The sequence below is a fragment of the Cynoglossus semilaevis genome, chromosome 5, assembly GCF_000523025.1.
Source record: "Cynoglossus semilaevis isolate Cse_v1.0 chromosome 5, Cse_v1.0, whole genome shotgun sequence".
NCBI lineage: Eukaryota > Metazoa > Chordata > Actinopteri > Pleuronectiformes > Cynoglossidae > Cynoglossus > Cynoglossus semilaevis.
Window position 1 is genome coordinate 4,006,926 of NC_024311.1, and position 14,232 is coordinate 4,021,157.

A 14,232-nucleotide genomic window follows, 5' to 3' on the forward strand; every position below is an offset into this window, starting at 1 on the left:
GAGCGGTGATGATCTTTGGCTGAAGAGGATGAACCCAACAGTGTCATAATAATTTACTTCTTGTTTTTTTTTTTTTTATTTGTTTGTTTGTTTATTTTGGAAAGTAGGCTGTGCCTCCACTGGTGTCGTGACTGTCTTTGTTTTCTTCCCATCTGTTCTCCCAATAATTAGAACTGTGCTCATTTTATTTCTTCAGCTCACTCATGGTTCACTAAAGAGAATAAATCAATACCATTTACTCAACCCTCACACAGCAGCCAGTTACCTTAAGCCATGTCCCTGTTATTTTTTTTTTCTTTTGAATCCTTTCTTCCAGGAACTGACCCAGAACTATGACGCACCTACCGGTCAAATGTTCTCCCTCTGCTGTTGTTTTATAGTTTCTTTACGTCACAATTCCCCCTCCCTCCCAACGTATTAGTGGACAACCTGACTGAAGAATCTGATAAAAAACAGAATTAACATCTTAAAGCAACTAACCTGAAATGCTATTTCAACATCTCTTTGTTTTTGTTGAAATGCTGCCCTCCTAAGTTCTACTTCTCAGAAACATTGGCCTCGTTAACACTCTGTGTTCTCACTTTCTTTGCTTGTTAAGGTGTTAGATAAGGAACTACACTGCCACAGACTAGAGCTGCAGGTCAGTGATCTCCAACAGCAAATCAAGCAGATGGTGGTGCTCACTACACTGCAGGATCAGGAGAACAAGCGCATACAGAAGTAGGTTGAATATACTCCCAAATTTAAATCCCTTTGGGAACGCTACCATGTTCTTAAATCCACTTTGCCTGATTTTTTCTTTTTTAATTACTCTCTGTTGCATTTCAGAATGATGGGCATTTTGCTGCCGGCATATAGTCGGCACTACTCTTCTCTGCTCGGGGCAGGGCTGGTCACTGCAGCAGATGAAAAACAAAACCATGAACTAGAACACCTTGTATTGAGGGAGAGAGGTGTGGTCTGGGCAGACCAGGATGGGATGGGACAGCTGAAAGGTGAAGAGACTAGAGTGGATGCACAGAAGAAAAATGAGGGAAGCACAGGGCTGCACAGCGAGCTGGCACCTCTGCTGTCTTTCTCACATGTGCTTTACCACCAAAATAGCCCCTGCAGTAAGTTCTCATACATTCTCTTTTTATCCCTTACTTGTCCATTCAGCATGTATTCAAATGTTTTGTTTGGGATTAATTACAAAACCAGTGAAATCTTGCAGAATTAGGTCACATTGTGCCTGCACCAACACCGATGTCCTAAAACTGCCTACTTTGTCAGAGTGATAGTCTGTAACATGGAAGTGTATAATGGTGAACAGAGGAAAGTGGGTAATGTCAGTATAATGTGGCGAACGTCCTTTATCTTTCCTTGATAAAATGATTTAGAGTTAAGTTGTAGGTTTAATTCTTTCTTGACTTAAATGCTCAAGTAAAAGTTGCGGTGATTAAAAAAAAAAAAAGAGGAGGAACGTAATCTCACTGTAAATATGTGTGTCCATATATACGGAATACCAAGTTAAAAAGTCAAATTGCATTCAAATAATTCCTTGCTTGTAAACATCACCTCTGTGTACAAGAATGAACACACGGTACACTGGAAAAATGTTGAAACAGTGGCAGCAAATATAGAGGTTTCCAAGATTTCGTGCATCTAAAATAATTCACATGACTCATGTTTCTACCATACTGAAGCTATATGGCATAATGAAACTGGTGAACTCGTGACTAAGAATCTGTGATCAACTTTTGATTGCTGGAACAAAAACACACGGACTTCAAAATTCTAAAGAGACAGAGACGCAGGTTCACGGTCAGTACATATTGACACGATGCTGATGCACGTGTCGTTTCTAGTCTTAGTCTCGACCTGTTAACTTGCTGTGATTGGTTTCCCAAAAAAAAGTACAAACCTAGCGAGATCTGTTTTTCTCAAATAAAACGCTACAGGAGGGCTACAAAACAGAACACTATGTTCTTTGATATAATCGTGTTGTCTTGTCCACGGTTTTTGGAATTTGAAAAAGCCTAAAATATGACACTAATACATGTCATCGTGACACCTGCATTTAAGATTTATGTGATTAGTTTGAAACACTAGTCAGGTGTCCTGTAAGGTAGTTTAATGAGGGACCGTGTATCTGGCTCCCGTCCAGGCCTGGTGTGTATTGTGGATCCCATGAGGTCGCACAAAGCACTGTTCATTTTTAACTGTCATCTCTGCATGACCTGGCAGCAACAGTCCCTCATGACATCCAAGCCATGACAGACAGTGGAGCATGAACCAAAGCTGGGCGACAATACCGAGGTGCTGTCCGTCATTTGTCAAATAGTAAACTGCACCTGTCCGTCCAGTTCATACTGTTTAAAATCATCTCATATTTCACTGTTGTTGGTGGAATTCACTGATGGAAATAATATAGTAACTCTACAAAATGTTCAAGTGTAAAAGAATCCTTCAGAAGTATAAAAAAAATCTCTTGGTGGAGTTCAAGCCTTGCGTTTGTTTTTTTCTTTATTTAAATTCAATGCATTTCTACCTCTGTGTGTTGTTTACTAATTAGCATATAATCATTGTTCCTAAGGTGCAGAGAGAAAAACCACAAGGACATTGTTGAGTAAAGCGGCTCCGTCCTGTAAAGGTAAAAGACTTCTCTCTTCTCCATCTGACTGCCATACTGTAGTCATTAATCTAAAGCCCTTCATTCCTGCGAGTCCCCTCCCACCCCTCAATCATTCACTTATTTGTCACTTTCACTAGATCCATCAAGCTTGCGCAAACACACTTCAAGAGACGTCGCTAGATTTCATTAAAGCAGAACACACGCATCAAATTTGTTTTTAATGAGCTACACAATGTGAAATTCCTCCACCTCACACTGATTTCTCACTCTTGCCCTGTTGCTTTTTTATTTTCGCTGAACACATTTGTAGCATTTGAGCTAAAACGACTTGTTCGGGGTAGTCAAATACCCAATAAAAAATCAGACGTGTAATATAATGTGATTTATAGCCTAGCTGCAGACACCCAGCTCCAGCCGAATCTTGAATAATAACATTATGTGAATACTCACAACCAGTTTAATAGAGAGAGAGATCTCTGCACGGGAAACCTTTGGGGAAATATAATGCGAAAGCCTTTGTGAAATATTGCCGTTCAAATTGACTGTAATGATATTTACCACAGGTGGTCTACATTTCACTGAAACATAATGTGGGAAATGTAACGTTTTAAAGAAAATGCGTCTTCCAGATGACGCAAATTTTTTTTTTTTGCAAGCTCCAGAGAGTTTGTCACCACTGTTAAATATTACGTCATACTCTTATGAGTTATGCTTTTTATATCCAGACATTTTTCAGTCATCCCTACATCGACTATCTGCCGTCTCTTTGCCCTTCTGACCCTTTACATTGATCACGTGAAGGCAGGTGTTTGTTATCTCGCCATCATGCACAATTACAATTGCATTGAAGCAATTGCTGTTTTGTATCACTTGACTCGATTTGAATTTGAAATTTGAAAAGTCAAATACCATAGCAACCCCTAAAACAGTTTTTGGTGAAGAACATAACTTTGTTTCACAGCAGAATGTCCTTAGGTAACCACAGAACCATGTTTAGTGTCACGAAACTCAAAAACATGTTACTGTTTTTTTTTTTTTATGAAACTCAAAAACACGTTACTGTATTATTATTTTTTTAATACATATATATATATGCAAAAACATTATAGGGCTGATGCTGCATATGTAGAGTGATGATGTTGTGAACACAGGTGATACATTGCCATGCAAAAACATTATAGCGCTGATGCTGCATATGTAGAGTGATGCTGTTGTGAACACAGGTGATACATTGCCACACCTGCTTCTGTTTTAAGCATATAAATATGCTTATTAAATTAAATTTGAAATTGCTTATTAAATTTTAAATTGTAATAATATCTTAGGTTAGGTTCTAAAATTCTGTAGAAATAATTTGATATACATTTGCAACTTTGTCTTTTTGAATGTTCATCCTCACTAACTAGTTCTAATCGGTTAAAACCACTGTCCATGTCATACTAGTACTAGTGCTTATAGTAACCACAGCCGTTCTCAAATGCTGTTTATTTTGGGGGATGAATTCGTTTAAAACAAGACTCTGTCACAGATGTTTTATTTAAATGTGGGCTCATCTAAACATCCAGACAAAGTGTTGTGATCTTGTCCTGCAGTGGTTTGTCAGGCACTTACTGCTTCCCCCCAGCTCCTAATGGGAGTCACTGCAGCATGTGATGTAAAGCAGCCCCAACCCAGGGCTTTTAAAGCCAATCAAATTTCATTTGTTTCTGAGAACGTTTTGAGCATTTTGATAGAACATTTGACTCTGCTTATTAATAGCACACTACACAAAGGTGATCTCTTTTGATGTAACATTTCAGCATTCCACAATGTTGCTTAGACTCACAGTCCACACACACTCTACGCATGCTTCTAAAAATAACTTCACAGTTTTTCATTCAGCTTTCTTCCCCTCGTTCCTCCAGGCTGTTCTTTTTATATTCCCATTTGATCTTTCCAGCCCCTATTTCCCCTTCTTTATTTTTTCCTCTTCAGAATTTTGCTTTCCTTTTCGATTCAAATGTCTGTGCGTCTGGCTTTTCCTATTCCTCCACCCCTCCCCTTCTCTCTGTCTGTCTAGCATCTATCCCTCCCAATCCCTCTTGAGCTTCATTCATGAAAATGCAGATCCACAGCAGGGCAGGGAAAAACGTCAACAGACGTAAACTCCCCTGCTCCACCAACCAGAAAAGGCTCACTATAAAAACAGGCAGAAGCAACCAGGCGACCCTAATTCAGTGCAGCCACCACCAGAAATAGCAACTCATGCATGTATTAATCCCCTACAAGCCAAAAATATGAGACTGGACCAATCCTGCTGTTATATATTACAACTCCTGCCACAGGACAATTCATCACAGTTTACTTACTGTGTTGTTTGATGTTGTGCACTATTTAAATGAGGCTTTTGATATTTGAAAATGACTTGTGTTGGACATAAGATGAAGGAAGATGAGAATCTAGGCTGGACAATTCAAAACAATAAACAGCGCACAGAGAAGGTGAAGAAGAGGACGCAGGCAGGCAGGGTGGAATGGAGTCGAGAGTCCCGAATGTTTACATGTTGTAAAAGAGTGTTTACATTCTCCTATGCAGACGCCACTGTGAGCTCTTGATGCAGTGGTAGAGCCAGGAAAATGGTTCCCACTGTTCTATACTGTTCTCTAGTCTCACGATTCCAAAATCAGTACTGGGATCAACACAGCAATGGTGTTAAATAAGTTAAAATGCTGTTTCAATCTTTTCAGAAATGTCAAAAGTTGGAAACATTGCAATATAGTTTGGGGGAGATATTCTACATTTGAGAATATGTACGCTGTCCCTCACTCACATAGACATAGCACATGTCCACTGCAGGGCTACTGAGGCTCCACCCTCTACATGCACTGTGGTCCTCCATCACATGCTCAGGAAAAATCCTCGGAACCTCAACTATTTAGGGCACGTTTTTGAGCTGACCGGCACTTCCGCTCTTACCCCTGGTTATTAATAATGGAAAGCATAGTTGATGAACTGATGACGTACTTACTTAAAAGGGTTAAATTGTTCTTGCAGTTATTGTTAGAAGATTAAAGGTGGCTTACCGCATATACTGCCAACAGTAAATAAGGCTTAAATATGTGTCAGTGCTAGTTGTTAGGCGTCAATCTGAAGACTTTATTGTGCATCCAGCACTATTATCATATCATATCCTACTGTATGTTTGCATGTAAAAAAATTTGATTTATATATATTTGAAGTTTGATAATCCAGACTTTAAACTATCACCTGATTATTTTATTTTATTATTTTTTTTGTGCTTTCATACAATTATTCATTGTTTAATTTACAACAAATATTCAGCTAAATGTCAGGTCACCAAATGTGTTTTAAAGCTGCTTTCCTCCAATGGTGTGGACTTATTTGAAGAAAAAATAATTAACACATTTCTATCTTTTTATTTTTAGATGAAGAAAATCAAATGCACCCAAAAACCAGAAAGCCCATCAGGAGAAATCTGTGTGCATCACTTCCACCACAAAGTCCGCAGGTCACAGCTAAGGGTCAAGTGATGGGGGAGGGACTGTGCCCACTCCCGTGCACACCAGAACCAGCTCAGAAACCAGTTCAAGCCCTGCCCTCATGCACATCCAGTTCAATCGATCCCAACATGACATTTGAAATTCCGGAAAATGACAGTCCGACGACAAGTAACGCCACCATTATATTAGGCCGCACTAGTCCATGTGACAACTCGAAACCCAGGGATTTCTCTGTTAGCGGCCAGGTACATCATCCTCCTCCAAAGTTGAATGAGCCGAAGCAGATGGCTACAAAAAGGTGAGAAAAGAAAAAATATTTTTTCTTTTTGCATGTTAACATATATGTCTTGCATATACAGCATTTAGAACATGAATTTCCCTGTCCCTCTGTCCAACGTCTGCGCTCACACACCCAATTCTCAAAAAACCTTGACCTACAAGTTTTATAACGTCTGTATCCAAACATGTCTGTCCACTGTCGGACTGGATTCTCGTGTGGATTACCGTCCTGTTGACCCTTCACACTTCACTGGTTCCCTTCATAATCCATGTGATGCTGCCTGATTCCAAACTCTTTTCAAACAACAGTGTCATAGCGTCTGTCCAATGTTCATTTCTTTATCTCATCTCAAATGTATATCACCTAACACAGTGTCGCAACTTTTATTTTTGGACATGCATTCCTTTTTTTTTTTTTTTTTTTCCCAAGGTTTAGTGTTGACGATGGAAGAATTCAGCAGACACTTCCTCTGTCTTCTCTTCTTCAGACCTTATTTTCTTCCCCGAGATTCTCAATGGAATTTAGGTCTTGAGGACACACATGGCCTATTTTTTTTATTAGCCAAGACTCCCGTTCTTTTGCTTCCTTGTGAATTTAGGTTAAATTTTTTTTTTCAGTCCAGGCTCACAAGTAAGGCTGGCTGTTTTGACATAACAACAGAGCTGTAAAGTCCCCTCACTCTGTCTTTTCCTTTTAATTGTGTGAGTGTGGAAATGAATGGAGGCCATTTGCTCACTTCTTAGGGTGCTTCATCACTGTCCCTTTTTAAGTCATCAATGGACATGCAATTATTTTGAAATGCCTCCAAATGGGCATAACAAATACATATACAGTATTAGGGACCGTGATATTTTTAATCTGACAAGAGAAACAAAACAAAAGTTTAAAAAAATGTTTTATCTAATGGGCCGAAGCTGAAACACCGGCTCAAATTTAACTAACCAGACAATCCCTCTGTGTTTTAGTCTGGTAGTGCGTGGTGATGATAAAATAGCTTTAAGTCAAGAGTGAAATGTTTCTTTTTATTGGTCAAAAGACAGACCAGTATCAAACTGTGTTTGATAACAAAGCAGTCAATGTTAGAGCTGAATGACCAAGTTCATCCACCCGGGTGTTTCCTGGAGAAGAGACAACAACATTTGCGTATCCAAATTTGTGAATGCAGGTGCATTGAAATGAATCAAAAATAAAGCCAGTGCTCATGTAGAACATGCCAGTAGATCCTTTTGTGTACCACAAAAACAAATGTTCAAACGTTCTGAGATGGTTTGAAATACATCATTATGGCCTCATTACTGCATAGAGTCTAAAATCTGAAGTTACATTAAATTACATTTTTAAAAAATTCTGTCTGTTTTTGTAGACAGCAGGTTCTGACTTTGCAAGAAGTGAGAAAAGCCGCCCCGTCCTACATGGACATGACGTCAGCTGCACAAGGAAAGCGTAAATTTACACGGTAAGATGTCTACATTTCCAGACCAGTGGAATAATTGTTATAGTCAGAGACTGTAAAAAGAGACCATGGTTTAAGTTAGCTAATATAGTTGTTAAATTTGCAGGGTGGTTGTTGTCAAATGAATGATTCAACTTTTCCTTTTCTTTCCTGTTACGTGTTTATAGAAGCAGCAACATAGAGGATCTAACACAGGGTCTGTCTGCACCAAAGCGCATAAAGAAGGAGCTCGGTGTGGCACAGAGGCCACTCAGAGTGCATCGGTTTGGCGGTAAGTCTCAACCGCGGAGACCAACGTCCACGCAAAAGTTTAAGAATTAAACAAAGTAGTATTTTCTCGATGTCACTGTGTTATATAAGCGTGAGAATGTGTTTGTGCAGAACACAGCTAAGGAAGTCGATAGACGATAAAGACATGGTTTAAAGCCACTTCCGAAGCTTTTTGTTCTTCAGAGCGTGGTTTACTCTCTGATATGGACTGAGAAGTGTTGGTCAGGGATGTGACTGGAGATCCCACAGAGACTCAAAGGTTCAGATCATTCAAAGATACCTTGACTCTGGCAGCATGAATGAAAAGGGGCTGCTGCTCACTGAGAACCTAGAACTAACTTCAGTGTTTAAGCTCTTAAACAGTCCTGCTCCAATACTGTCACCACTGTGGAGTATTTAGACCCATTTAGCTACACTTAACCCAAAGCTAAGCATAGCTGTTCATTTAGAATAGCGCAAAAAATGAATGTATTACCATAAAGGCACTACAGGTGAGTTGTCATTTGTAACTATGCAGAGTACAGCCAGCGGGGGAGATGACTTGATTTGTTACACTACATACATGTAAGTAATGTCAACATAACAAACTTGACCACGGTGAAAAATTCCGGTTCATTCTTTGGGGTCTTCACTTCCTTCTGCAGCATCTACTTGTTCAGTTTACTATACCTGTCCATGGCATGCACCACCTTATTGCACACGTGCACAAAAGAAAACACTCTGTTCCATATTCACCTGTCACAGTTTGTCGATTCACAGGCACAGAAACTGGCCCTGCTTAGACGGCTGTGGTACCATACGGAGGATCCATGCAAACTTTAGCCGATGAATACCTCTCTGGTCCCTGTAGTACATATGGCAGGCCTGTATGTGGCGCTGTGTCATTCCAGAATAGTGTTCTCAATAAATCATTGCTACTCAAAATACATAGATAGATAGATGTACTTAATTGATCCCAGGCTGGGGAATTACAAGATGACGCTGCAAAAGTTAAATAATTAGCCGTAGCACACCAAGTAGCCGAATAAACCGTCCTAGCACGCTCAGAAGTAGCCTGACATCCACCGTTGTTGACTGAGGTTAGAGACCACATTGTCTCAACCTGCTCCGTTCATACGGAGACACAGAGCCGCAGTTCTTAAACTTTTCCACTTTGGGCAGCGTTTCGTCTCTATCGGATCCGTATTTGTATCACAGCCGTGTAAATACCACCTCAGAGCGGGGCTGTTTAACAGAGGTGTAAAAACTTTCAGCTGGGCTCAATCCTTCTTTTTGTTCTCTCGCCTGAAAGTGAATGACAGTCAGTTGTCCTACCCTGCCCCAGGGTAAAAGGAGGGGAATTCTCCAACAGCGTGTAGCTTCACCACTTCACCACTGTCAGCTTGGCTAAGTCCTCTTTGATGAGACCTGAAGTTCTCCAGTAATTCCCATCTCATCTGATCAGGAATGTCTTGATATACATCCCAAGTCCTGGCACCAAATAAAGTCTATTTATTTGGCGATCACGGAGACAATGCACAAAGGGCTTCACAGAACAAAAAACACAATCCCAGACAGAAGGTTGGAACAGATAACTGCCCGTGAAAGAACATTTAATAACACAAACATAAAACACCGAGACAACAACTGAGTCAAACTGTTGCAGGAACAGTTGACAGAATTAAAAAGACATCAAAAGTGTCTTATTCACAGTTTGTCAGCTAAAACAGGACAGACTCGGACAAACTTATTACCTCCTCATGGCCCCAGTGACCCCATGTTGTCAGCCATGACTGATGGGGAGAGTCACTCATCCAGGCCTGGGTCATGTGGGAGGGGGCTGCAGTCTTCACAGCAGAGCTGAGACACTCTTTTCCCCATTACATTTCCAACTCCTCCATGAGAACGCCTAACAATCTCAAGTCAGGTGGGACATGTGATCCGTGTCCTGGGTCTGCCCTGGCGTCTCCTTCCAGATGGGCTTGCCCAAAACACCTTCTGGTGGAGTTTTCTGGGGGGCGTCTTACCAGATGCCTGTTTCACTTTGCCCGGGTCCTCTGCTGTGAAGGGCGAGTGTTTTGTTTTGTTTTTTTATTAATATTATTTATTTGAGAATCTCCTGGATGTCAAGATAACAAAAACCTTATCAGTCACTTTTATTTATTTTTATGTCATGCACTTGTAAGCTGAGAGCCAGTCCTCTGAGACTGTGTCACATCTGACCAGTGCAGTGTCTGTGTTGCTGCAAACACTGACGTGACATCCATCCAAGAGGGTCTGGATCTGAGAGGAACATTGCGGTGTTTACCCAGATCGTTAACCACTGAATCAGCTTTTCACACTTGTAAAGGTTATTGGAGGATTATGTTAATTCTCAGCCGATCTGCCTCGAAGAACACGAAGCAGATGAGTTCCGACTCCAACTGTCCGTGGGTTACTGTACAGTGGGCAGGAGTTTGCTTTGCTGTGTCATTTGTGCCTGGCGTCAGGTGTTCCCTTGATGTAGTTGTTACTGACACCACTGAGCAATAAGTCCCGACTTTTGCTGCGGAGCTTTACAGCCAAACGTGAAGCAGTGACCAGTCTAAGACCAAGGGTTTCTGGACAAAATACTGTGGAATGCCTTCTAATGGAAGTGCTAGGGTTTCTGGACAAAATCCTGTGGAATGCCTTCTAATGGAAGTGCTAGCCCAGGTGTTGTAATTTAAATATCTCAGACGACCTTTCTAGATGTTAATCTGTCCTGTGGGGCAGCTCGTAGCCTGGTGGTTGAAGTGGGGGGGTTGCACTCCGGTGTTGACCGAGCACCGTAAACTACTGCGGTGTGTCTTTTGTAGATCTATAGGGTGATTGACACAATCACAAGTATGAAGTGTATAACAGTATCAGTGTCCATGTTCTGTGTTTTATGTTTCTCAGGTTCGGAGGAGAACAAACCTCGCAGAGTTATGAGGAGCATTTCAGAGGGGAATCTAAACTTGCTGGCACCTCCAAAATCCAAGTCCATTTTCTATAAAACGTCCCAGCAGATAAAACGAGTGGCCAAGAGGATGTAAAGCAGCAACATCTCTCTCCACTCTCATCTCTCGCTTTCTCTCACTTTAACAAGCAAAAAACATTGTCTTAGTTGTGTACTACCACTTACTACTGCTACATTTATGTTCAGGATCACACCGTAGTAAAATTTACTTGATTGTACATAAATGTTGTCTAATAATTGTGAACTGATAATTCCTCATAGCTGCAAAACTGACTTTTAATGTCTTCAGACTTAACTACTCTTTTTTTTTTTTTTTTTTACCCCAAATACTCCAGTCAACACAAAGAGAAATTCCTCCCAGTGCCTGCTGTTCAACCTTCATTGCCCTGCAGTCGTGATCAGTGTGGTCTGTGACCGTATTTCCCTGGGCAGCTATTATCAGGGGCAGACTGGACATGGTTCAAATTGGAAAAAAATTGAATCTGTTGAAAACTGAGCAGATTTGTGCTTTTATCCTGTTTCTTCTGTACAGTTAACAACATAGTTGTTAGAAACCCCTTAATAAAACTAGTTTTAAAATGCAAAATTTGTTTGTTGTATTTGTGTTATACTAACTTCAAATGTCCTGTAATTTAAAAAAAAATTCTTTATCAAAAAAGTCACAAATATATCTGCAAACTACAGGTTCTCTTACATTTGTTCAGTGGTTCCCTAACTTTTCCTGCGGCGTTCTCCGACATCATTTGTAGCTATAACTTCAAAACTTTGCTTAACTTTATTTTAAAACACTCGAGTCTAACAAAACTGCTCTTCGTGTAAAGCAAAAAGGAAACTCAATTTCAGATCCCTGGATGGTGTTCCTTTGGTGGTACAGTTGAAAAAAAGAAATGTAATTCATTTGGCCTCCCTTTAGTAGTCACACACCCCTTATTTTGAGAACCACTACCTAAGTAGCTATGACATAGATACCTTGTCCATCTCCATGTGTGGAGGATCCTTATGACACAGTTCGATTTTTTTTTTTTTAACTTTTTTTAGGACCTGATGACAATAGTGTAAACGTTAATTTTGTTTTGTTTGTTTGCTTGTTTTTTGCTGTAAAAACAGTTAACTTAGCTTCATTCAGCTAACACAAGACGTAAACACAGCCATCGTTCTCTGTTATGGCTCTGTGGTATGTCCTGCTGACACACTGTTTAGCAAAGGGTAAAAAACAAAGAATAGTGCTGCAGGAATCATTGTGGAGAAGGAATAGTTGCGAAGATGCTTTTATTGGAACTTCTGCTAAAAACAAACATGTAAAAAAAAAAACCGAAAGCCGTCTGTGTGGCGTTGAGGGTGGGACCTCATGGCTGGGTCTGGAGAGAACTAGACTTGTCACTTTCATTTCAGTCTTGCAACTTTCAGTGGCACAGCATTCAGTGTGATCTTTATTTTTAGCTCAGGAGCTCAATGCATATATCAGCACTGTACTGCGCAAGCACTGACACCCTCTCATGCTCTCATTCACAAGAATCTTCATTGTGTGTGTATGTGTGTGAGAAAGGAGAGGAGAAGGAGGAAGGGTGAGGGTGTGTGTGTGTGTGCGCACACAGGGAGGCAGGTCTTGGCTAAAGTTTATTAACTTTCTCCCAGCCAATTGGGTGCTGTGTGCGTTTTTCCAGCTGACCAATGGGGCAGACGGAGAGGTTGGAGGTGGGTGTTGCTTAGCAACTGCAGGTAGAATCTCAGATCATGTCGAACCCATTGTTTTATCTTTGCCTTCATGAGAGGCATTACATGCTACGTGTTGTATTGATAATAATAATCAAAAAAAAAAGAAGAAAGAAACACCTCCTTGCTTTTGCGTCACAAAGTTGTTAACTCCATTTGTGTGATGTTAAACCAAGATCACACTGAATTTCATGGCAGTTCGCCCCCGAGGCAAGGCAGTTCTTAATGAAACTCTGCTTAACCTTAAAATGCACGACTGTCAAACGATTTTTGAACCTCGACAGTACAAATAAAACTCTTTATTTTTTGTACAAGACGTTTTATAATCTTATTATTAGTAAAGAAAGCATCAACATGGAGGAACTCGCATTGTTTTTTTTCTGAAACTTCAATGTGATAGAGCAGGAACTGTGCTCCCGCTGATCAAACGGGAATACGACCACGTGATTCCTCACAATGTTGCTGACTCCCACGGGGCGGCCACGTCACAGCTGTGAACTTTTTGTCCCCTGTCTAATTAAATGACCCGATATCTTAAAGCTATATGTCAGAGTAAAACGAGCCGCAGAGGACTGACCCCCGCCGCCGTCGCCGCCGCCGGTTGGTCTTTGTCTCACCTCTGTTAGCCTAAAAATGATATGTAAATGTCAGCCGGAATAGGTCTGCATACTTAACTCTGTCTAATGTCGGTGTGAACATGCTGAAAAATGACAATGTTTCAGATTTAATTAGCTACCGCAAAGAGCAGCCTTGGAGTTGTATTGTTTTGGGCTTCGGAGTAGAAGATTACAGAAACATTAGAATGAAAAAGAAAGACCTCTCTCTCTCTCTCTCTCTCTCTCTCTCGACATCTATCTATTTTATCACCAAGGTCTCAAGATTTCATTCACTGGAGTTGAAGTTGCTAAACGCAATGCTTCATTATAATAATACAAACATTACAGCTTTTTTTGGCTTACTTTAGAGTCTTCCAGACAAACTGGTGTCCTACAGTATAAGTAGTGCACATATGCAAACCTTTTTGTCCGAGGCTAGCTTTAACATTATCAACACAGTTCCGCTCAAAGGGCCGGTTGTAAATGGAAGACTGCATCGATGTAGATTCATTGCTGTGTAATAAAAAAAAACAAAAACATAATTTATCAGGTAAAAAACTCTGCTGCATGGACTTCGTTAAATGCTTTTTGAGCTCCCACGGGCCATACAAAATGACTTGGCGGTCCACATTTGGCCCCCGGGGCCTTATGTTTGACACATATGCTTTAGGGGTTGCTGATGAGCCTTTTTTTTCTTGGACTTGAATATGTAAATGTATGACTTTATAGTAATATATATTAAAAATATTCGGTTTGTGACACTTGTCACATTTTCCAGATGAGTAGAGGAATGTCAATGTCAGGTGACGTCGAAAGTGCAAGATGCAAATTGATAGCAGATAGTCGT

At 40.5% G+C, this 14,232-nt stretch overlaps 1 protein-coding gene across 2 annotated transcripts in view; it reads left to right on the plus strand.

Annotated features, from left to right (window-relative positions):
• The window catches only part of kif18a (kinesin family member 18A), a 21,641-nt gene extending 9,979 nt beyond the window's left edge, over nucleotides 1-11,662 (plus strand). The window contains exons 12-19 of one of the 2 annotated variants that reach the window (XM_025055556.1): nucleotides 599-720; nucleotides 829-1,112; nucleotides 2,576-2,632; nucleotides 6,040-6,412; nucleotides 7,758-7,850; nucleotides 8,015-8,118; nucleotides 8,635-8,681; nucleotides 11,016-11,149. In XM_025055556.1, the coding sequence (XP_024911324.1) occupies nucleotides 599-720; nucleotides 829-1,112; nucleotides 2,576-2,632; nucleotides 6,040-6,412; nucleotides 7,758-7,850; nucleotides 8,015-8,118; nucleotides 8,635-8,657 (1,056 nt within the window). In that variant the 3' untranslated portion in view covers nucleotides 8,658-8,681; nucleotides 11,016-11,149. Of the gene's footprint in view, nucleotides 1-598; nucleotides 721-828; nucleotides 1,113-2,575; nucleotides 2,633-6,039; nucleotides 6,413-7,757; nucleotides 7,851-8,014; nucleotides 8,119-8,634; nucleotides 8,682-11,015 lie in introns of both variants that reach the window. The other variant, XM_008310003.3, reaches the window with a different exon arrangement.
• Nucleotides 11,663-14,232: the final 2,570 nt, after the last annotated feature.